Source organism: Ambystoma mexicanum, chromosome 11 (genome assembly GCF_040938575.1).
Source record: "Ambystoma mexicanum isolate Mex_15411 chromosome 11, UKY_AmexF1_1, whole genome shotgun sequence".
NCBI classification, from domain to species: domain Eukaryota; kingdom Metazoa; phylum Chordata; class Amphibia; order Caudata; family Ambystomatidae; genus Ambystoma; species Ambystoma mexicanum.
Genome location: NC_090934.1, coordinates 30,328,371 through 30,354,928, shown reverse-complemented (window position 1 = coordinate 30,354,928; position 26,558 = coordinate 30,328,371). Strand labels below are relative to the sequence as shown.

General features: G+C 47.6%; 1 protein-coding gene across 1 annotated transcript in view; it reads left to right on the top strand.

Annotated features, from left to right (window-relative positions):
* The window catches only part of LOC138504890 (taste receptor type 2 member 40-like), an 83,493-nt gene extending 67,753 nt beyond the window's left edge, over nucleotides 1–15,740 (top strand). The window contains exon 2 of the mRNA XM_069625297.1: nucleotides 14,733–15,740. Within this exon, the coding sequence (XP_069481398.1) occupies nucleotides 14,733–15,740 (1,008 nt within the window). The remainder of the gene's footprint in view (nucleotides 1–14,732) is intronic.
* The last annotated feature ends 10,818 nt before the right edge of the window (nucleotides 15,741–26,558 follow it).

Here is a 26,558-nt window from a genome sequence, read left to right as displayed (position 1 = left end):
TCACCCAGAAGGATGCTGGCACATTAGAAACACATGTCACACCTCACAGGATCCCCGGGTCCCTCATCCAGAAGGATGCTTGCACATTAGATACACATGTTACACCTGACAGGATCCCTGGGTCCCTCATCCAGAAGGATGCTGGCACATTAGAAACACATGTCACACCTCACAGGATCCCCGGGTCCCTCATCCAGAAGGATGCTGGCACATTAGAAACACATGTCACACCTCACAGGATCCCCGGGTCCCTCATCCCGAAGGATGCTTGTACATTAGAAACACATGTCACACCTCACAGAATCCCCGGGTCCCTCATCCAGAAGGATGCTGGCACATTAGAAACACATGTCACACCTCACAGGATCCCCGGGTCCCTCATCCAGAAGGATGCTGGCACATTAGATACACATGTTACACCTCACAGGATCCCCGGGTCCCTCACCCAGAAGGATGTTTGCACATTAGATACACATGTTACACCTCACAGGATCCCCGGATCCCTCATCCAGAAGGATGCTGGCACATTAGAAACACATGTTACACCTCACAGGATCCCCGGATCCCTCATCCAGAAGGATGCTGGCACATTAGATACACATGTTACACCTCACAGGATCCCCGGGTCCCTCATCCAGAAGGATGCTGGCACATTAGATACACATGTTACACCTCACATGATCCCCGGGTCCCTCACCCAGAAGGATGCTTGCACATTAGATACACATGTTACACCTCACAGGATCCCCGGGTCCCTCACCCAGAAGGATGTTTGCACATTAGATACACATGTTACACCTCACAGGATCCCCGGATCCCTCATCCAGAAGGATGCTGGCACATTAGAAACACATGTTACACCTCACAGGATCCCCGGATCCCTCATCCAGAAGGATGCTGGCACATTAGATACACATGTTACACCTCACAGGATCCCTGGGTCCCTCATCCAGAAGGATGCTTGCACATTAGATACACATGTCACACCTCACAGGATCCCCGGACCTCTCATCCAGAAGGATGTTTGCACATTAGATACACATGTTACACCTCACAGGATCCCCGGGTCCCTCACCCAGAAGGATGCTGGCACATTAGATACACATGTCACACCTCACAGGATCCCCGGATCCCTCATCCAGAAGGATGCTGGCACATTAGATACACATGTTACACCTCACAGGATCCCCGGGTCCCTCATCCAGAAGGATGTTTGCACATTAGATACACATGTTACACCTCACAGGATCCCCGGGTCCCTCACCCAGAAGGATGCTGGCACATTAGATACACATGTCACACCTCACAGGATCCCCGGATCCCTCATCCAGAAGGATGCTGGCACATTAGATACACATGTTACACCTCACAGGATCCCCGGGTCCCTCATCCAGAAGGATGTTTGCACATTAGATACACATGTTACACCTAACAGGATACCCGGGTCCCTCATCCAGAAGGATGCTTGCACATTAGATACACATGTTAGACCTCACAGGATCCCCGGGTCCCTCATCCAGAAGGATGCTGGCACATTAGATACACATGTTACACCTCACAGGATCCCCGGGTCCCTCATCCAGAAGGATGCTTGCACATTAGATACACATGTTACACCTCACAGGATCCCCGGGTCCCTCATCCAGAAGGATGCTGGCACATTAGATACACATGTTACACCTCACAGGATCCCCGGGTCCCTCACCCAGAAGGATGCTTGCACATTAGATACACATGTTACACCTCACAGGATCCCCGGGTCCCTCATCCAGAAGGATGCTGGCACATTAGATACACATGTTACACCTCACAGGATCCCCGGACCCCTCATCCAGAAGGATGTTTGCACATTAGTTACACATGTTACACCTCACAGGATCCCTGGGTCCCTCATCCAGAAGGATGTTTGCACATTAGTTACACATGTTACACCTCACAGGATCCCCGGACCTCTCATCCAGAAGGATGCTTGTACATTAGAAACACATGTTACACCTCACAGGATCCCCGGGTCCCTCATCCAGAAGGATGTTTGCACATTAGTTACACATGTCGCACCTCACAGGATCCCCGGGTCCCTCATCCAGAAGGATGCTTGCACATTAGAAACACATGTTACACCTCACAGGATCCCCGGACCTCTCATCCAGAAGGATGTTTGCACATTAGATACACATGTCACACCTCACATGATCCCTGGGTCCCTCATCCAGAAGGATGCTTGCACATTAGATACACATGTTACACCTCACAGGATCCCCGGGTCCCTCATCCAGAAGGATGCTGGCACATTAGATACACATGTTACACCTCACAGGATCCCCGGGTCCCTCATCCAGAAGGATGCTGGCACATTAGATACACATGTTACACCTCACAGGATCCCCGGGTCCCTCACCCAGAAGGATGCTTGCACATTAGAAACACATGTTACACCTCACAGGATCCCCGGACCCCTCATCCAGAAGGATGTTTGTACATTAGAAACACATGTCACACCTCACAGGATCCCCGGGTCCCTCATCCAGAAGGATGCTTGCACATTAGAAACACATGTTACACCTCACAGGATCCCCGGGTCCCTCATCCAGAAGGATGCTGGCACATTAGATACACATGTTACACCTCACAGGATCCCCGGACCCCTCATCCAGAAGGATGTTTGTACATTAGAAACACATGTCACACCTCACAGGATCCCCGGGTCCCTCATCCAGAAGGATGCTTGCACATTAGAAACACATGTCACACCTCACAGGATCCCCGGGTCCCTCATCCAGAAGGATGCTTGCACATTAGAAACACATGTTACACCTCACAGGATCCCCGGGTCCCTCATCCAGAAGGATGCTTGCACATTAGATACACATGTTACACCTCACAGGATCCCCGGGTCCCTCATCCAGAAGGATGCTGGCACATTAGATACACATGTTACACCTCACAGGATCCCCGGGTCCCTCATCCAGAAGGATGCTGGCACATTAGATACACATGTTACACCTGACAGGATCCCTGGGTCCCTCATCCAGAAGGATGCTGGCACATTAGATACACATGTTACACCTCACAGGATCCCCGGGTCCCTCACCCAGAAGAATGCTGGCACATTAGATACACATGTTAGACCTCACAGGATCCCCGGGCCCCTCATCCAGAAGGATGCTGGCACATTAGATACACATGTTACACCTCACAGGATCCCCGGGTCCCTCATCCAGAAGGATGCTGGCACATTAGATACACATGTTACACCTCACAGGATCCCTGGGTCCCTCATCCAGAAGGATGCTTGCACATTAGAAACACATGTCACACCTCACAGGATCCCCGGGTCCCTCATCCAGAAGGATGCTGGCACATTAGTTACACATGTTACACCTCACAGGATCCCCGGGTCTCTCATCCAGAAGGATGCTGGCACATTAGATACACATGTTACACCTCACAGGATCCCTGGGTCCCTCATCCAGAAGGATGCTGGCACATTAGATACACATGTTACACCTCACAGGATCCCCGGGTCCCTCATCCAGAAGGATGCTGGCACATTAGATACACATGTTACACCTCACAGGATACCGGGCCCCTCATCCAGAAGGATGCTTGCACATTAGATACACATGTTACACCTCACAGGATCCCCGGGTCCCTCATCCAGAAGGATGCTTGCACATTAGATACACATGTTACACCTCACAGGATCCCGGGCCCCTCATCCAGAAGGATGCTGGCACATTTTATACACATGTTACACCTCACAGGATCCCTGGGTCCCTCATCCAGAAGGATGTTTGCACATTAGTTACACATGTTACACCTCACAGGATCCCCGGACCTCTCATCCAGAAGGATGCTTGCACATTAGATACACATGTTACACCTCACAGGATCCCCGGGTCCCTCATCCAGAAGGATGCTGGCACATTAGATACACATGTTACACCTCACAGGATCCCCGGACCTCTCATCCAGAAGGATGCTGGCACATTAGATACACATGTTACACCTCACAGGATCCCCGGGTCCCTCATCCAGAAGGATGCTTGCACATTAGATACACATGTTACACCTCACAGGATCCCCGGGTCCCTCATCCAGAAGGATGCTTGCACATTAGATACACATGTTAGACCTCACAGGATCCCCGGGTCCCTCATCCAGAAGGATGCTTGCACATTAGATACACATGTTACACCTCACAGGATCCCCGGGCCCCTCATCCAGAAGGATGCTGGCACATTAGATACACATGTTACACCTCACAGGATCCCCGGGTCCCTCACCCAGAAGGATGCTGGCACATTTTATACACATGTTACACCTCACAGGATCCCCGGGTCCCTCACCCAGAAGGATGCTGGCACATTTTATACACATGTTACACCTCACAGGATCCCCGGGTCCCTCATCCAGAAGGATGCTGGCACATTAGATACACATGTCACACCTCACAGGATCCCTGGGTCCCTCATCCAGAAGGATGCTTGCACATTAGATACACATGTTACACCTCACAGGATCCCCGGACCTCTCATCCAGAAGGATGTTTGCACATTAGATACACATGTTACACCTCACAGGATCCCCGGGTCCCTCACCCAGAAGGATGCTGGCACATTTTATACACGTTACACCTCACAGGATCCCCGGGTCCCTCATCCAGAAGGATGTTTGCACATTAGATACACATGTTACACCTCACAGGATCCCGGGCCCCTCATCCAGAAGGATGCTGGCACATTAGATACACATGTTACACCTCACAGGATCCCTGGGTCCTCATCCAGAAGGATGCTTGCACATTAGATACACATGTTACACCTCACAGGATCCCTGGGTCCCTCATCCAGAAGGATGCTTGCACATTAGATACACATGTTAGAGCTCACAGGATCCCCGGGTCCCTCATCCAGAAGGATGCTTGCACATTAGATACACATGTTACACCTCACAGGATCCCCGGGTCCCTCATCCAGAAGGATGCTGGCACATTAGATACACATGTTACACCTCACAGGATCCCCGGGTCTCTCATCCAGAAGGATGCTTGCACATTAGATACACATGTTACACCTCACAGGATCCCCGGGTCTCTCATCCAGAAGGATGCTTGCACATTAGAAACACATGTTACACCTCACAGGATCCCCGGGTCCCTCATCCAGAAGGATGCTGGCACATTAGATACACATGTCGCACCTCACAGGATCCCCGGGTCCCTCACCCAGAAGGATGCTGGCACATTAGAAACACATGTTACACCTCACAGGATCCCCGGGTCCCTCATCCAGAAGGATGCTTGCACATTAGATACACATGTTACACCTCACAGGATCCCGGGCCCCTCATCCAGAAGGAGGCTTGCACATTAGATACACATGTCACACCTCACAGGATCCCTGGTTCCCTCATCCAGAAGGATGCTTGCACATTAGATGCAAATGTTACACCTCACAGGATCCCCGGGTCCCTCATCCAGAAGGATGCTGGCACATTAGATACACATGTTACACCTCACAGGATCCCCGGGTCTCTCATCCAGAAGGATGCTGGCACATTAGATACACATATTACACCTCACAGGATCCCCGGGTCCCTCATCCAGAAGGATGTTTGCACATTAGAAACACATGTCACACCTCACAGGATCCCCGGGTCCCTCATCCAGAAGGATGCTGGCACATTAGATACACATGTCACACCTCACAGGATCCCCGGGTCCCTCACCCAGAAGGATGCTTGCACATTAGATACACATGTTACACCTCACAGGATCCCCGGGTCCCTCATCCAGAAGGATGTTTGCACATTAGATACACATGTTACACCTCACAGGATCCCCGGGTCCCTCACCCAGAAGGATGCTTGCACATTAGATACACATGTCACACCTCACAGGATCCCCGGACCTCTCATCCAGAAGGATGCTTGCACATTAGATACACATGTTACACCTCACAGGATCCCTGGGTCCCTCATCCAGAAGGATGTTTGCACATTAGATACACATGTTACACCTCACAGGATCCCCGGGTCCCTCATCCAGAAGGATGCTGGCACATTAGATACACATGTCACACCTCACAGGATCCCCGGGTCCCTCACCCAGAAGGATGCTGGCACATTAGATACACATGTTACACCTCACAGGATCCCCGGGTCCCTCATCCAGAAGGATGCTTGCACATTAGATACACATGTCACACCTCACAGGATCCCCGGGTCCCTCATCCAGAAGGATGTTTGCACATTAGATACACATGTTACACCTCACATGATCCCTGGGTCCCTCACCCAGAAGGATGCTGGCACATTAGATACACATGTTACACCTCACAGGATCCCCGGGTCCCTCATCCAGAAGGATGCTGGCACATTAGATACACATGTTACACCTCACAGGATCCCCGGGTCCCTCATCCAGAAGGATGCTTGCACATTAGATACACATGTTACACCTCACAGGATCCCCGGGTCCCTCATCCAGAAGGATGCTTGCACATTAGATACACATGTCACACCTCACAGGATCCCCGGGTCCCTCATCCAGAAGGATGCTGGCACATTAGATACACATGTTACACCTCACAGGATCCCCGGGTCCCTCATCCAGAAGGATGCTTGCACATTAGATACACATGTTACACCTCACAGGATCCCGGGCCCCTCATCCAGAAGGATGCTTGCACATTAGAAACACATGTTACACCTCACAGGATCCCCGGGTCCCTCATCCAGAAGGATGCTGGCACATTAGATACACATGTTACACCTCACAGGATCCCTGGGTCCCTCATCCAGAAGGATGCTGGCACATTAGATACACATGTTACACCTCACAGGATCCCCGGGTCTCTCATCCAGAAGGATGCTGGCACATTAGATACACATGTTACACCTCACAGGATCCCCGGGTCCCTCATCCAGAAGGATGCTTGCACATTAGATACACATGTTACACCTCACAGGATCCCGGGCCCCTCATCCAGAAGGATGCTTGCACATTAGAAACACATGTTACACCTCACAGGATCCCCGGGTCCCTCATCCAGAAGGATGCTGGCACATTAGATACACATGTTACACCTCACAGGATCCCTGGGTCCCTCATCCAGAAGGATGCTGGCACATTAGATACACATGTTACACCTCACAGGATCCCCGGGTCTCTCATCCAGAAGGATGCTAGCACATTAGATACACATGTTACACCTCACAGGATCCCCGGGTCCCTCACCCAGAAGGATGCTGGCACATTTTATACACATGTTACACCTCACAGGATCCCCGGGTCCCTCACCCAGAAGGATGCTTGCACATTAGAAACACATGTTACACCTCACAGGATCCCCGGGTCCCTCACCCAGAAGGATGCTGGCACATTAGATACACATGTTACACCTCACAGGATCCCCGGATCCCTCATCCAGAAGGATGCTGGCACATTAGATACACATGTTACACCTCACAGGATCCCTGGGTCCCTCATCCAGAAGGATGCTTGTACATTAGATACACATGTTACACCTCACAGGATCCCCGGGTCCCTCATCCAGAAGGATGCTTGCACATTAGAAACACATGTTACACCTCACAGGATCCCCGGGTCCCTCATCCAGAAGGATGCTTGCACATTAGTTACACATGTTACACCTCACAGGATCCCGGGCCCCTCATCCAGAAGGATGCTTGCACATTAGATACACATGTTACACCTCACAGGATCCCGGGCCCCTCATCCAGAAGGATGCTTGCACATTAGATACACATGTTACACCTCGCAGGATCCCCGGGTCCCTCACCCAGAAGGATGCTGGCACATTAGATACACATGTTACACCTCACAGGATCCCCGGGTCCCTCATCCAGAAGGATGCTGGCACATTAGATACACATGTTACACCTCACAGGATCCCTGGGTCCCTCATCTAGAATGATGCTTGCACATTAGATACACATGTTACACCTCACAGGATCCCCGGGTCCCTCATCCAGAAGGATGCTGGCACATTAGATACACATGTCACACCTCACAGGATCCCCGGGTCCCTCACCCAGAAGGATGCTGGCACATTAGATACACATGTTACACCTCACAGGATCCCTGGGTCCCTCATCCAGAAGGATGCTGGCACATTAGATACACATGTTACACCTCACAGGATCCCCGGGTCCCTCATCCAGAAGGATGCTGGCACATTAGATACACATGTTACACCTCACAGGATCCCGGGTCCCTCATCCAGAAGGATGCTGGCACATTAGATACACATGTTACACCTCACAGGATCCCCGGGTCCCTCACCCAGAAGGATGCTGGCACATTAGATACACATGTTACACCTCACAGGATCCCCGGGTCCCTCATCCAGAAGGATGCTGGCACATTAGATACACATGTTACACCTCACAGGATCCCCGGGTCCCTCATCCAGAAGGATGCTGGCACATTAGATACACATGTTACACCTCACAGGATCCCAGGGTCCCTCATCCAGAAGGATGCTGGCACATTAGATACACATGTTACACCTCACAGGATCCCAGGGTCCCTCATCCAGAAGGATGCTGGCACATTAGATACACATGTTACACCTCACAGGATCCCGGGTCCCTCATCCAGAAGGATGCTTGCACATTAGATACACATGTTACACCTCACAGGATCCCCGGGTCCCTCATCCAGAAGGATGCTGGCACATTCGTTACACATGTTACACCTCACAGGATACCGGGCCCCTCATCCAGAAGGATGTTGGCACATTAGATACACATGTTACACCTCACAGGATCCCTGGGTCCCTCATCCAGAAGGATGCTGGCACATTAGATACACATGTTACACCTCACAGGATCCCCGGGTCTCTCATCCAGAAGGATGCTTGCACATTAGATACACATGTTACACCTCACAGGATCCCCGGGTCTCTCATCCAGAAGGATGCTGGCACATTAGATACACATGTTACACCTCACAGGATCCCCGGACCCCTCATCCAGAAGGATGCTGGCACATTAGAAACACATGTCACACCTCACAGGATCCCCGGGTCCCTCATCCAGAAGGATGTTTGTACATTAGAAACACATGTCACACCTCACAGGATCCCCGGGTCCCTCATCCAGAAGGATGCTTGCACATTAGAAACACATGTTACACCTCACAGGATCCCCGGGTCCCTCATCCAGAAGGATGCTGGCACATTAGATACACATGTTACACCTCACAGGATCCCTGGGTCCCTCATCCAGAAGGATGCTGGCACATTAGATACACATGTTACACCTCACAGGATCCCCGGGTCTCTCATCCAGAAGGATGCTGGCACATTAGATACACATGTTACACCTCACAGGATCCCTGGGTCCCTCATCCAGAAGGATGCTTGTACATTAGATACACATGTTACACCTCACAGGATCCCCGGGTCCCTCATCCAGAAGGATGCTTGCACATTAGAAACACATGTTACACCTCACAGGATCCCCGGGTCCCTCATCCAGAAGGATGCTGGCACATTAGATACACATGTTACACCTCACAGGATCCCCGGGTCCCTCATCCAGAAGGATGCTGGCACATTAGTTACACATGTTACACCTCACAGGATCCCGGGCCCCTCATCCAGAAGGATGCTTGCACATTAGATACACATGTTACACCTCACAGGATCCCGGGCCCCTCATCCAGAAGGATGCTTGCACATTAGATACACATGTTACACCTCGCAGGATCCCCGGGTCCCTCACCCAGAAGGATGCTGGCACATTAGATACACATGTTACACCTCACAGGATCCCCGGGTCCCTCATCCAGAAGGATGCTGGCACATTAGATACACATGTTACACCTCACAGGATCCCTGGGTCCCTCATCTAGAATGATGCTTGCACATTAGATACACATGTTACACCTCACAGGATCCCCGGGTCCCTCATCCAGAAGGATGCTGGCACATTAGATACACATGTCACACCTCACAGGATCCCCGGGTCCCTCACCCAGAAGGATGCTGGCACATTAGATACACATGTTACACCTCACAGGATCCCTGGGTCCCTCATCCAGAAGGATGCTGGCACATTAGATACACATGTTACACCTCACAGGATCCCGGGTCCCTCATCCAGAAGGATGCTGGCACATTAGATACACATGTTACACCTCACAGGATCCCCGGGTCCCTCACCCAGAAGGATGCTGGCACATTAGATACACATGTTACACCTCACAGGATCCCCGGGTCCCTCATCCAGAAGGATGCTTGCACATTAGATACACATGTTACACCTCACAGGATCCCCGGGTCCCTCATCCAGAAGGATGCTGGCACATTAGATACACATGTTACACCTCACAGGATCCCCGGGTCCCTCACCCAGAAGGATGCTTGCACATTAGATACACATGTTACACCTCACAGGATCCCAGGGTCCCTCATCCAGAAGGATGCTGGCACATTAGATACACATGTTACACCTCACAGGATCCCCGGGTCTCTCATCCAGAAGGATGCTGGCACATTAGATACACATGTTACACCTCACAGGATCCCCGGACCCCTCATCCAGAAGGATGTTTGTACATTAGAAACACATGTCACACCTCACAGGATCCCCGGGTCCCTCATCCAGAAGGATGCTTGCACATTAGAAACACATGTTACACCTCACAGGATCCCCGGGTCCCTCATCCAGAAGGATGCTGGCACATTAGATACACATGTTACACCTCACAGGATCCCCGGACCCCTCATCCAGAAGGATGTTTGTACATTAGAAACACATGTCACACCTCACAGGATCCCCGGGTCCCTCATCCAGAAGGATGCTTGCACATTAGAAACACATGTCACACCTCACAGGATCCCCGGGTCCCTCATCCAGAAGGATGCTGGCACATTAGATACACATGTCACACCTCACAGGATCCCCGGGTCCCTCATCCAGAAGGATGCTGGCACATTAGAAACACATTTTACATCTCACAGGATCCCTGGGTCCCTCATCCAGAAGTATGCTGGCACATTAGATACACATTTTACACCTCACAGGATCCCAATTACAGTCCGTGACAAAGACACCACCATTCTTCATCACCACCAAACTAGAGTCTACCCGTGCTGGAGAACCAAAGCTGTCCTTCCTGTAAAAGATGATATCAAGGGTTATTAATCTGCTTGTATTTTTTGGGAGGTTTCACTATAAGAGTTCATGGTGCTATAGGAGCACAAGTACTACTAAAATGCGACAAGCATGAAGGGGATTGAAGTAGGGAGTCATGACGTAACTGAATAGGGAGGCGCCATCATTCGTTTCCTGAATGATAATGAGGGTTCACTCTTCCTCAGGTTTAAGGGCATGTTGTTCCAGCGTTTGGATTCCTTCTCTGCAAGTGTCCCTCCACCTGAGAGGGACTTTAATTATAATGAGAAAGGAGGGCTGATGGAGCCCATGCCATCTGCAGGACAGGCGCCAATGCCATCTCACTGAGAAAGGCGTTGCTTGGTAAACACATGTGACTTTATGCACAAGACGCCTGCTCTTAAGAGTGATCCTCTGTTGAACTGGCCCAATGCAATGCACGCAGCCATGAGACATAGGATGGAATGTTCTGAGCCCGCAAGGCAGCCTGGCGGCCCAATTCCATACACATTACAACGGGGCCAGTTTTTATTTTTTGAGGATAGGCATGTTTCTGAAGAACTGACACAAGGGCATGAAGGAATTAATGATGGTGATTAGCAGGGAGATTTTCCAGTGTCTCCCTGAGTTTCCTGAGTTGGAAAAAACAGGATTTGGAAACTAAAGATACTTCTTGTGTCACACGCGGGTCTGAATCAAATACAATCCCAAGATTTCCTACCAGTGGGGAAGGGCTGGAGGCTCACCAAATGATGTGGGCCAACAGGTATTGTCCCAGGGGCGATTCATGGTATTAAAGGCACGGGTTTATATCAAGGAAGTTGGCACCCATCCAGTTAACATAGTGGGTTCAACAAATACAGTGAACGTAGATGGCAGAGAATTGTTTAAACTGTAATAGCAAGTTAGGGCAATCTCGGGTGAGCAGAATCAGAGTCTCATTGCACCTCAATCCTCGTGGAGAAGCACCAAAGTCCAGTCAAGCAGAAATGATTCCATGGTGTTGTGGGTCAATGCTGCTAACTTCTCATAAATTAAAATCGTCCACAATTTGGCAAACCACTCTCATTTAGAAGGCACCAGTTTGTTTTTTCCATTTTTATGCCGAGGCCAATCTCCCTGCCTGCAACATGGCTTGGATCACCTTGGGACAATCGTGGGGATCCTACTCTGAGGATGGGACACCAAAGAGAAATTAGAGTGGGCCCAAGGGAAGGGAGAGGCCAACAATATCCTTGATCCAGCTCAGGAGATCGGACCAGTAGGTCTGGGCACCTGAACATTCCCACCAAAGGTGATACCAGGATCCTTGTTGGCCACACTCCCTAGGGCAAAGTGGGGACACGGCCAAGAATATTCTAGACAGCCTCTCTGGTGGGAGGTGCCATGCATGGAGGATCTTGAAGTTATGTTCCATGGCCGAAGTATTGAAGGAGCCAGTGAAAAGGTCCCCAAAGAGTTTAGCCCAGATAGCCTCTTCCAGGACCCTCCCCAACGTTACCTCCCAGTAGCGCTTAAAACCCTGTCTACCCTCTAGGTCTGCTGTAACCAAGGCCTTGTATATCCTGGACAAAGAGCCCTCCTCAAGGAAGATTCTACAAGGACTGTTTCCAGTGGGGTGAGGGAGCGGGTTAGGGCTTCAACCCACTGAGTATTGGTCAGGGTCCCTTTGACAGAGAGATAATCAAATATTGACATCAGGTTGCCCCCGATGACTTCTGCTAACTTGTCGTAGTCGATGAAGGAGCCCTGGTGGAAGAGCTGTGCAGCTCGTTCCAAGCCCAAATCCGACCACTCTTGCGTGTGTCGCAGCCCACATTTACCCATGTCTGGGGGTGGAGGGCCCAGAGAGATGACAGGGGGGGAGGGTCAGGAGGAGAGGGCTGCTGACAGGTCTAGCTGGATCCCCACCATCTAGTTCTGCTGTCATTCTATCAAGCATAGTCATGGTGGCCATCTCCATGCTGACACATATGGTACGAGGGCCTTCTTTCTACTGGGCCCCCTCCATGTCTTTTGATGCCGCATACTAACCATACCTCCTGGGTCGTCCCCACCCTGCCAGAGTGTGTAATCTGGCAATAGGAGAGGTTATATCCTTCATGGATGCACACACCCAGTGACATTCACATTTTTGAATCAAACAAGTTAGCCCTACCTTAAAGAGTACAAACCATACCCCCTTCCTTCCGCATGTATCTCAACCATGGGCTGACTTCATCAGTTATTTTAATGTCAGTTTCTTCACATAAGCAGGCAACACCCATATATTACCAAGATTAGAAGAAGGACTTGAACAAATTGGCCACCAACTTCATCAACTGTGTGATGAAAGTTACTCAATGGATGGATGTAAACAGAGTAAACTTCAACCTCACCAGAAGAAAGAGCATTCCATTCCAGGCTGAACCATTATTCTGGAACCCATGAACGTGGCCTCACATCCTAGCCCCGCACCTATCCTACAAAAGTGCAAAACCTGGGAATCACCAGCTATGGAAACCCCACAGTCAATGCTCCAGTGAGCTTGGTAGTCGAGAACTGCTTGTTCTTTCTAAGGTCCCTACATTGCATCAAATGTTTCTACATAACCAACCACAAAATCACCATGGTCAATGCACGCATCTCATTCTGACTCGACTGTTGCAGTGGACTCTATCTTGCTCTTCACCAAAGGTCCACGATGAAGCAGCCTGCCTCATCTTCAGACTACGACAGCAGTACCACATCACACAGCAGCCTGAGTCCTCTTCTGCTTTCCCATTTTATATATAACTACGATCCAAGCCTTATGCGCCATTTCTCATACATGCCACGGCACAGGCCCAAGTTTCATCCTCAGTAAGTTCCAACAATATTCACCAAAGCAAACACGGAGATCAGCTAAGAAAAGACTATTGGTTCTACTCACAAGGTAAGGGGGTTGTGTCTTTTCATCTTAATCCAGTACTCTCTGGAACTCCCTCCTTGCACACATACAAGATTGGGACGATCTTCTAGCTTTCTGGAAGGCCTTGAAAGTGTGCTTGATCATGTATACTGACTTATTCTCTGAATATCTTTGGTCTCACTTCAACGCCAAAATAAGTTTTGCTTTTAAAAATAATAATAAATGCGTACAAAAGACACTGCTTGTATCAAGGAGTAATAGGTTTAAATGTGCATGTACCTTGCCAGTCACAAATGCAAATCCATTCACCAGCAGCTAATCCTCAACCCACGTCCAACACTGATAAATTCTGCGTAAAGCCGGCGGACTATCAGTGGTTGAAATAAATGCTCATTTCCCTTTTTGGAATGCATTCAAAGCGATGGCAGGATGTTGGGCAGGATGTTGGGCAGCTTAGATGAATACGATAGCGATTGAGGAATGAAAACACCATTTGCATCAGTCAAATGCCTTTCTCGGTCATTGGAACCTGTGTATTGAATAGATCTGAGCTGTCTTCCAGGTGAATTCACAAGCATTTGAAAGCCTTTACAGTCAGAAGGTTGTGAGCCGAGAGGAGAAAATGCTGACTTATAGAGACATTGCAGAATTAGCTTATCATGGAGTCTGCTTTATGATCTGAGCTGTCTTCCAGGTGAATTCACAAGCATTTGAAAGCCTTTACAGTCCGAAGGTTGTGAGCCGAGAGGAGAAAATGCTGACTTATAAAGACATTGCAGAATTAGCTTATCATGGAGTCTGCTTTATGATAGGTTTGCTGGGAAACACCTTCATCCTCTCTGCGACTTTCACAGATTTGCTACAAAGAAGCAATGACTTCAATACGCCTGACCTCATCCTTTCCAGCATGGGAGTCTTGAACATTTGCCACCTGTGCATTCAGTTTGGGACCACTATCTGCAGAATGTTCTGGAGAAAATTCTACTTCCACAATCACGTTAAAAAAACTATTCAGCTTTTGTTGTGCTCTGTGCGATCATCCAGCCTCTCGTTCGCAACCATATTGTGCATTTTCTACTGTGTGAATATTGTGAATTTCAACAACTCATACCTCATGAGACTAAAGGTGAGGTTCCCAGGATTGGTGCCATGGTTGCTGTTGGGGTCGGTACTAGTTTCCTTCACCTCTTGCCTGCCCATAGTCTTCTACATGCAAGTCAAAGGCACAGGTAAGGCAGCCTTCAACAACTCGGTTAAAGAAGCTATCAATGTTTCAGGTCAAAGTTCTGTCAATTCATGGGTGCATGAGAATCCCCTCTCCATCAATGCCTTGGTTGCGTCCTTCTGTTTCGCAATGCTCACCTTCTCGGCTGCAACAATCCTCACCTTCCTCTGCATTCACAGGAAGAAGATGGGTCAGAATTTAGACGGCTTCAGCAGCCCCCGCCTGGATGCCTACTGCGGAGCCATGAAAACGATTGCATCTTTGTTCATCGTCTATGTCTTGCTTTATGTCCCGCAGTGGCTGCTGGCATCAGATGTGGTCCACCGAGGAACTCCTGTATTTTTAGCATTTGTGAACATCATTTCAAGCTTCCCAGCTCTGAACTCTGCAGTCTTAATTCTGGGCAACACTAAACTGAAGAAGGTGTTGAGTAGGATTATCCATCGTGCCAAGAGCTGCCGAAGAGTTGGGGTTTGATGCGGCCTGAGCCTCATCTGCTCTTTATCAAATTATAGATTCTCCAGTAGAAGCAATCTTGGCATAGGTACAGGCATAGTTACTGGCATAGGTACAGGGTAAGACTGATCTTCCTGCCGGAAAGTGGATTTCATGAAACTTCAGCAGGATATTGTGGGGGTAATCTTTACAATCTTTGCAACCTGACGTTCATGAACTAAATTCCACAGGACTGAACTGGACTTATAATATAAGGCCAAAAATATAATTGTTAATTAGAAAAGTCTATAACTAGTATCATTATTAGTATAACAATAAATAAATAAAGTAGTAATCACTATCTACAGCTGTGTTCTTTTATTGTGCAAGTAGTAGAAGATTTAGACGTGCCCAGAATATTTGGTATTTTGTGTTTTGTGTTTTTTTTGCTCTAGTGCCTTAAGCTTGTCTATTTGCTAGAAAACCTTCAGTTGAAACGATTTTATGGTTTCAGTGACAACAAAAAACACACAGAAATGTACCACGTGTGGTTCCCAATGCAAACATGACTTGGTCTCCACCACACACCGCTCATGACGTCATCCATCCAGCCAGTTCACATACAAAATAGCTCCTCAAATAACCTCTGATCCATTTGAACTCGGTTTTGTGTTGGCCCTCAAATCAAATGTAGTACTGATTTTCCGTACCTGGTTTAGTTCCACATGGCATCTAGGAACTAAGGGTATGTGTCACGATTTAAATCATAGCCTGCATGCCAGTACTTAAGCACCCCCAGAATGTCCGTCTTAATGCCCAGCGGGGGCTGTGGTAGGTTTTGCGGCAGAGAATAGTGTACTCAAAGCAAGGCCCTGGAGAAAGCTGCGTCTCTGCGCTTTAGTGCAAGATAAACTACTGCCCATGAGCACCCTGACAGGCTCACTATTAGACAGCAGTATTGTCATGGGTCCACCTCTGTTTGAATCTATGTATCAATGTTATTACCCTTCTACAATGCTAAACATTAGATGCTATCTTCCCTACACAGTTTGACACTAACTCAGCAAGTGTTTGTAGTTGCAATGTAGTGTCTTTTATACTCACTCTACAACGTTTCCCACTCGACTCTCATCGCACCTCACAGTCTTGAAGCCTGCTTGCTCGCTATGTCTAACCGTGTCCTCTTCAGCTTCCTACCGCGAGTCTATTAATCTCTCCACTGGCAAGTGTCCCAGACGCCCTCAGGAACACACCAACTCTAGAAGATGCTTCAAGGGTTTTCATTTGACTTTCCATGAATGGGTTCACTAAGGGCCGTCCCTCTCCCTCTCTCATTTCCCAGGCTTTTCTCTCATAGCCTAGGCATCCCTGAACGCTAGGATTGTCACCTCTACTATCTGTAATCTGACTTGCTGGCTGTGACGGCATAAACACAAACACCTTATCTATCTAACTCCCTCTCAGTAGGTAGATCCTGCCCCGGGATCCTACAGAAAAAATACAATGATCTTTTAGAATGGGTTAAGTGCCTTCCAATTCCAGGCTCCAGTGCCCTGTCTTCTAATGCCCTTTCACTCCTCGCCCTGAGGTTCTTTCCCTTCATCCTACTCTACTCTACTGCCTGCTCTTCCTCCCACTGTCTCTCCTCTCTCTCCCTCAGACCATCTGTTCTCACTACTCCCCACTGCTCCCCACCACTCTCTCCTCCCACTGCACTCTCCTACCACCACACTCTCCTCCCACTACTCTCCCCACTGCTCCCATGACCACTACTCCCTCTTACTCCCCCATCTCTGCTCCTACTCTATTACCACTACATTCTGCTGTGTTCTCTTCCCATTACTCTCCACTACACTCTGTTCCCACCACACTCTCCTCCCACTACTCTCCACTACACTCTGCTCCCACCACACTCTCCTTCCATTACTCTCCTCTACTGTCTGCTGCCACCACTCTCTCCTCCCACTGCACTCTCCTACCACCACACTCTCCTCCCACTACTCTCCCCACTGCTCCCATGACCACTACTCCCTCGTACTCCCCCTACTCTGCTCCTACTCTACTACCACTACATTCTGCTGTGTTCTCTTCCCAATTACTCTCTGCTCCCACCACACTCTCCTGCCATTAATCTCCACTACACTCTCCTACCACCACTCTCCTCCCATTACTCTCCACTACACTCTGCTCCCACCACACTCTCCTCCCATTACTCTCCACTACACACTCCTACCACCACACTCTCCTCCCATTACCCTCCACTACACTCTCTCTCCTGCCACCACACTCTCCTACCATTACTCTCCACTACACTCCACTCCCACCACACTCTCCTGCCATTACTCCCCACTACACTCTGCTCCCACCACACTCTCCTCCCATTACTTTCCACTACACTCTCCTACCACCACACTCTCCTCCCATTACTCTCCACTACACTCTCTCTCCTGCAACCACACTCTCCTACCATTACTCTCCACCACACTCTGCTCCCACCACACTCTCCTCCCACTACTCTCCACTACACTCTGCTCCCACCACACTCTCCTCCCATTACTCTCCTCTACTATCTGCTCCCACCACTCTCTCCTCCCACTGCACTATCCTACCACCACACTCTCCTCCCACTACTCTACACTACACTCCACTCCCACCACACTCTCCTGCCATTACTCCCCACTACACTCTGCTCCCACCACGCTCTCCTCCCATTACTCTCCACTACACTCTCCTACCACCACACTCTTATCCCATTACTCTCCACTACACTCTCTCTCCTGCCACCACACTCTCCTACCATTACTCTCCACCACACTCTGTTCCCACCACACTCTCCTCCCACTACTCTCCACTACACTCTGCTCCCACCACACTCTCCTTCCATTACTCTCCTCTACTGTCTGCTGCCACCACTCTCTCCTCCCACTGCACTCTCCTACCACCACACTCTCCTCCCACTACTCTCCACTACACTATACTCCCACCACACCCTCCTGCCATTACTCCCCACTACACTCTGTTCCCACCACACTCTCCTCCCACTAAACCCTCCTTCCACTGCACTTAACTCCACCCACACCTTCTCCCAAGTAGCCTTCCTTTCACTCTCTCAATCACCCATCTCATCCACTCTCATTCACACACCCTTGCATGCATAGTCCGTCCCAGTTAGAGGGCAGCTGGGCTTAAGTGCATTAGATGTTTTTCCCCAGACCCACCTCCCATGAGCCGGCCTGTGCATGAACAGTGCAATTTACCCAGCGCCCTGATGTAAAGTGATAAGGGGTCAGGACACAGCCAGGACGTCAACAAGTCACAGGTGGGGGATAGAGAGTGGGTAATTAAGCAGGATACCTCTTCTGTCCACATACACTAGAATTTATTTATGACAATGAAGAGCGCCAAGAGAGGCCGGCCAGAGAGCGACAGGAAAGGAGGAAGCAGGTGTGCCGATGAGGAGAATGCCGGTCTTACTGGCCTTACTGGCATTACTGGCATTACTGGCATTACTGGCCTTACTGGCCTTACTGGCATTACTGGCCTTACTGGCATTACTGGCATTACTGGTCTTACTGGCATTACTGGCCTTACTGGCATTACTGGCATTACTGGCATTACTGGTCTTACTGGCATTACTGGCATTACTGGCCTTACTGGTCTTACTGGCCTTACTGGCATTTCTGGCCTTACTGGCATTACTGGCCTTACTGGCATTACTGGCATTACTGGCATTACTGGTCTTACTGGCATTACTGGCCTTACTGGCATTACTGGCATTACTGGCATTACTGGCATTGCTGGCCTTACTGGCATTACTGGCATTACTGGCATTACTGGCCTTACTGGCATTACTGGCATTACTGGTCTTACTGGCATTATTGGCCTTACTGGCATTACTGTCATTACTGGCATTACTGGCCTTACTGGCATTACTGGCATTACTGGCCTTGCTGGCCTTACTGGCATTACTGGCATTACTGGCATTACTGGTCTTACTGGCATTACTGGCATTACTGGCATTACTGGCATTACTGGCATGGGATTTTTTTACTGCCATCAAGAGTGAAGCAAACATGATGAGTGTTCTGATGCACCATACTGCTCTATATTGCTGCAGCCAGCCTGGATATGTTTTCTTACTGTGGCATGGTGTTTTTACTGGCTGGCTAAGCTGAAAGTAGAAAGTTTATATAGTGCTAATACTGGCATATGTCGGTGCTTCGAGCATCTACATGTACTGGCACTGCCAGCATGAGCACGATTATACTCTGGCAGCATATATTGTGGGGAAAGGCATCATGAACATGTGCTGAAAAATGTTAATTTGCACTGTTGATGATCTGCATCTATTGGACTTTTGTGTGCTACGCTACACAACTGATTGCCAAGCGTGTCTCTTTTTACCAAATGTTTCCCAAAAAGTGTGCTGTAAAAAACACAATTGGCACCCATTGATGTTTACCTTTTCTCAGTGGAGACCCCCCTGATACTGCTTTGGTTGGTTTGGAGTCCCTCGCTTTGCTCGGTCGTTGCCTCATATGCATGGAAAATATGTATGTCTCTCCAAAGGAAAGATTCCCCACTTGCCACTGATGTAAAGTGCACATCTCACTCCTACCGCCAGAGGGCAGCACCCCACTGCGCGGTACATCACAACACCATCTCAGAGAGAAGGCTGTTCAGCTAGGGAGGGAAAAATACTTTTGGAAAATAATGAGAAACATACTTGGGTTTGGAATAATGTAATAAATATACCAGAGCTTGCATGAGTAGGACACTCAAATGCTTCCCCTTGGACTAGACTCCAAAATGGATCAACATTATTTTATTCAACACACATTTTGAATAAAGATTGTCATAGCATCTTTCTGGATTCTGCAGATGGTGTGTAATTCTTCTAGACCCTGCATCAGAGCATACAATGTTTGGACAAATGAAAGAAGATCTCCCCCAATTGCATCAATTCCCTTTCCTGCATTTCTCGGTACATATGTATTTAAAAAAAGGTATTTCCTTATGTGACCTCCAAAAGCGATTTCTGATATATCAAGACTCCACATTTCTGGCAGTGTTATGTAAAACCAGACGAACACCAAAATTACACCAACCACCCCCGTGTTTGGAATATTGATACAAGAGAAATTGCAGTATTATGAGTAGTATTGTGGCTACATCACTGTGGATTTTTTCTGTGTAATCTAATCTAATCTCTTGTTTCAATCATTGGTGCCCCTCAACAGGCCTAGGGACCCTGATTAACTGCTTCTTGCATATCCAGGGTGGGTTATATCAGAACACTACTGTTTTAACTCTTATTGGGTCTACATCACGGCAATTAATTAAACATGAAATGGTATTGTGCAGCCCAAGTAGAGACTCGAACCACACAAGTGGCCCTCCTTGGAAATCCCTCAAAGGTTTCAATTAAGGCCTTTCCCTGGCCCCCTGTGCACACAGGAGTTTGAGGGGGAGCACCCTGCAACTCCTGTTGCCCTCTCAGCTGGGCAGATGACCTAACAGCAGACAGCACCAAAACTGTCAAAACTGCAAAGAAATTCCAAACTCTGCATAAGCTGGCACTGGATAGCGGAGACAGACATATTTATTTACAGCTGTAGGGAAATGGACAGAGAAACTGGCAGAGTATCCCCATACTGAGAAATGTGGCCCTCACACCCAGATTTGTCAGGGTTTTCATAGAATTTTAAATAATGGAAATAATACCTTAGGCAGTAAGATACATTTATGTTTCAACAATACACTTCCTTGTGACCATCCCTGGACTTTAGGTATTTTGTCAACTGCATCATATCTCCTGCTTATACAAGTCTTACTCCTAAGTCCTGTGCCCTTTCTACCATACTTACAAGATATCCCGTCGGACCGCAGTACTTCTTTGTAGCACCAAAAAATGTCCTTTTTGATTTTTGAGGTTGATTCTTTTCCTCCCTCTATGCCGAAGCGAAAGTCTTTTGCATCATGTGTGGTATGCATGCATCAATACGCGTGGCAGGCTCTTGTGACCTTTGTCTTGAGTGTTTAGGACCTGAACACTGCTGGAGTTCCTGCTTCTACTGTGAGTCTCTTTCAGTCTGGGCACTCGAGAGAAGACACGTCAGGTGGGAGGATGTGTTTCATCATGTTGCTCTGTTCGGTGAGTATGTTTCATGTTAGGGCACCTGGCCGAGTGATGCCTTTCTGGGCTCATCCAGTTAAGTGAGGGGTTATATAACGACTCTACTATAATCAGGGCTCTCCTCCAGGACCCCCTTATGGGGGACATCCTCTGAGGTTCCCCATCTTGTAAGTGATTTCAATCAGGCACACACCCAAGTTTCGCCCAGCATGTAGTGCACAAATTAAACCCTTATTTATTTGTATCTATAAGTTCAATATTCAGAATGATATACCACTCATATCACACCCTTCTCAAAATACCCCCAGGTTACACTGAACCAGGAATCAGGCTAGTTTGCAAAGGTAAATATTTATTTATTTACAATTTAAAATCACAATATATTTTTAATAGGTAACAACAATCACCAATGGGTGACAAGAACAATGAATAATATCTTTAATGCACTGGGAATCAGGTAAGGAACACAAAAAGAATGCAGCTCAGAGAAGAATACTTTTGGGTTGGTTTGGAACAGATAGCACTGTGGTTAGAAGTTCCCCCTGCAAGACCCCTCAACCCACCAATAGGCAATTTAAATAGATGTGAGGAGAGAGCAGGTACTCAGGAATAATGCAGACCAAACAGAATATCACTCCCACCTTCCCCCCCTTAAACACAAGAGAAAAATGGATTTGACTTTTCAACTGTCAGGATGGCTTTGAAACTGGCTGATCAAAAACAATTTGGTCAGAAATGCTTAAATTATTATAAATTTCTACGGGAGCCGCTTTGAACAGATGTAAACAATCACAAGCAATGATTTAATCAAAAGAAAACATTTGTAATCTCAAAGGCAAAGTGGGAAATGATTTAAAGGCGATTCACATGTGTAAAACCTTTGCAAAACTTAAATTCGTGGCAAACCTTTACTTATGCGATTTTTTATATAACGGGTCAATCACACTGTTTCGCACTGCGGTTGTGGATGCAGCTAAGGATGTTAGGTATCAGTGGGAATTTTGTTTCTATCTTTAAAACTGAGGGAGTTATGGAGGTTTTTGTGAGAGAAGTTTTTCGGAAATAAAGACACAAATTTGGACAAAAACTTCAGTTCAAAATCAGAAAATATGGCTTATGCTTCTACTCAAGACTAGATCATGAAGACTAGCCAACAAGGTTGGGCCGCAGTAAGCTCTGAGACTGATTCATGACTTCAGTAACAGATCCCCAGCACCTTCCCCGGTGGAATCAGTCCACACCCATAAGTGGGATTTTTGGATGAGAGTTACACAAATAAAATGACTATAAAAATGACGCATTAGCCAACAGACAGAATAAGATAGCACTAAAGATTTTGGCATGGTTACTGGTTATGAAAGTAAGAGTAGTTCAGAGAATGGAGTGGAACAAGATCAGGCAAGGTATGCAATAGTTCTCTAGCGTCCTATTAATACTCACAATCCACAGGGATTTAAGATTTTAGGCCCGTCAAGATTCTGGTCAATGGATCGGGTCCAACAGGGAAAGACAGCACATCAGGCGCGGGACTGAATGAGCTAGGCCGGTCACCGGAACTTCACAGGATCTGCCCTTTTTGTTTCTGTATATTTCAATTCACTGGGATTGCGTGTTCATCAGGCAAGCATTTATGGTAGCAAGCCAGATAGTTTCAGGATGCTTTCCTACACCACAGCGCTCCACTGGGTTGTAAAGATTAGTTCAGGATTAAGTGAGGCCTAGCTGAAAATGGTTCAGCTACTGCTTGGCCTAGTGATTGGCATCTGGATCTGGAAGGATGTGAAAAGCTGGACGTTGAATGCTGGATCAGAGTGCTTCGCTGGAATCAGAAGAGAGAATCTTCTATGTGTTGTCAGATGTCTCTATTTATCCTTTCAAATGATATCACAAAAATGGGTGTATGGGCCGGCTTACTAAGCCTCCCCCTGTGAACTGGGATTGGATCTGAGCCTCATCTCCGCCTTGCACCCGAGTGATTGCATCAAGGACAGATGATGTCAAATTTATGGTTTGGGTTTTACAATCCTTAGAAACCTCCCCTAGCCACTAGTATCAAAATCGAATTTTGTCCTAAATACATATTTACACATTTGTAACCTCTATGAAAATCACATACAAGGGTTACATATATTATGGAGTATCTGTTCCTCAAAATCCCACAGCTATGAGACCTTGTATCGCCTTTTTCAGCATTTTGTCCATTTCGCCATGAACACATTTTCCAAACTTTCTCCAAATGTACACAAATATGCGTGTTTACCATGGGAATGTGTGTGCAAAGTGTAACAATTTTAGCCTGAACACAGTTCCCATAAAACCACATATATTGCCATTCCATTGCCATGGTATTGAACTACATGACTATATCCAGGAGTATAAGCCAGATATGTGCCTTATGGAGACATGGCTCACGGAAACCCATGGACCCACCATAGAGTAGGTGACCCCTCCAGGTTACGTGTTCTTCGGGAAGCACAGAGAGAACAACATCGTGGGTGGAGTGGCCATAATTTGCAAAAAACAGCTGGGGTTTTATGAGGCTAAAATACAATGCACTGGATGTGATATTATCCATGTGGAATTGACCTCAAACCCTAACTATAGCCTGAATATGGTCTTACTTTACTGCCCACCAGGAGAATTATGCAACTTTAATGACGACTTAATCAATTTAGTTGTACCATTGCTGACTACTAACTCAGGGCTGGTCATATTGGGCGACTTCAATCTTTGGAAAAATGATAAAGCGGACAAAAAAACACTCCTATTAGAAAACATTATGAAAACCCATCATATTGCCAACCACAATACAGAGCCCACGCACAACAAGGGACATTTTAGACTGGATTGGGCGTGGAAATGTCCAATTCTGACCTATTTCTACCACTCCATGCATCTGGTCTGATCATTATTTCCTGGCATGTTGCCTGGAGCTTCCTGTTAAATCCGTAAGAGTGCATGCTACGGCACACACGGTCAAATCACGTAATTTCAAAAATATCACTCCCCATATTTTAACGACTTGTGTAGAGTCACTATTGAACAAAACAGACAACCTTGATGACCCTGAGAGACTTATAAAAGTCTATAATGAAGTCATGTTGGAAATGCTGGATAAGTATGTCCTCATGAAAGATTAAAGACCTGCCCAATCGCCATAAATGGTTCTCTCCTGCATTACGGAACTTAAAATCAGCAAAAGACAGGCGGAACATACTTGGCACAAAAATAAATCAAATGAGAATCTGCTAGCATGGAAACTCATTGAAAAGCAGTACAGGAAGATGATCATAGAGACTAAGAAATCTTTCTATGATGACCAAATAAATCAGGCTGGAGATAAGACAAAGTAACTTTTCCGCCTTTTCAGAACATGGGAGAAACCTATGGCCTGCAACCCCTCCATTAAACCTTCTACTGACGACTGTAGTAGAGTCCAGAAGGCTTTTGCAGACAAACTGCTGAAGGCTCAAAATAAAATTGAACAGGAAGCACTAACACTTCCATTGTCTGATCCCTTGCCCAGACCTAAATCATCTAAAATAGGTACTTCCACCAACCTTCCAGGCAATTTTAATTTTATAGGACCCAACTTAACTGAAATGCTGGAGTTACTAAAAACAATGCACCCCAAAAATTGCCCAGGGGAAATCTTCCCTTCTAAATATATACTGGAGCATCGAGAATTGTTTACGCCGTTTCTTTGTCGGTTTGTTAGCTGTTCTTTTCGTACCGGCTCCATTCCCCACTCCATTAAAAATGTGGCAGTTACCCCTCTGCTAAAAAAAAAAACGGGTTTGGACCCATTGGATACGGCTAATTTAAGACCCATCACAAATACTTTATTTTTCCTCAAGCTCATTGATAAGGCAGCTACTACACAACTGCAATCTTACGTACTTTTACACTGGTAAATTGCACATGAAGCAATCAGGCTTCCGGAGCTTCCACGGAACTGAGACTGCATTGTTGGATTTACAAACACATATGCTCGGTAAACTGGAACACAGCAAGTCAGGGCTGCTGATGCTGTTAGAGCTATTGGCAGCCTTTGACTTGCTGGACCATAAAATCCTGCTTAAAAGGATGGCTACTGTTGGCGGACTCTCCAATAATGCCATTACCTGGCTTAGATCCTTCTTGGAGGGCCGCCAGTCACGTGTCCATTGGGGTGATTGTGCCTCCGAGCCACAGACTATAACATGTGGAGTTCCGCAAGGGGCATGTCTTTCCCCTTTGTTGTTCATCATTTACATTCTTCCCCTATGTGTTGAGCTGGAATATCTGGGGATCTTTTTCTGTAATTACGCAGATGACTTTCAGTTGGTATTGAATATAACCGGGAACCAGGATGTTGATCAACAAACCCTAACTGTAGCGTACCATGCCATAAAACAATGGATGTCAGCAAATTGGCTTTGCTTAAATGCTGCTAAAACTGAGTTGATGCTCTTTGTGTCACGCTCACCTTAGCTCTGCGGGAGTATCAGGAACCTCAGCTTGGTGCTCTCTCTTGCTCACTTGACTGACTGCATCTATGGGAAACCAAGAAGACAGGTGGTGGTGGGTTAAAAGGCCTAGTGGTAGTTGTAGTCCCCACCCTATCCCCTTACCATTTCCGTGACCGCCTCCCCTCTATATATGCGTGTGCTCACCTTAAGAGTTAAGAAGATTAGCTCTCCATCCTGCTTTCTTCCTTAGTAGGGGTGCAATAGTTCACTTCC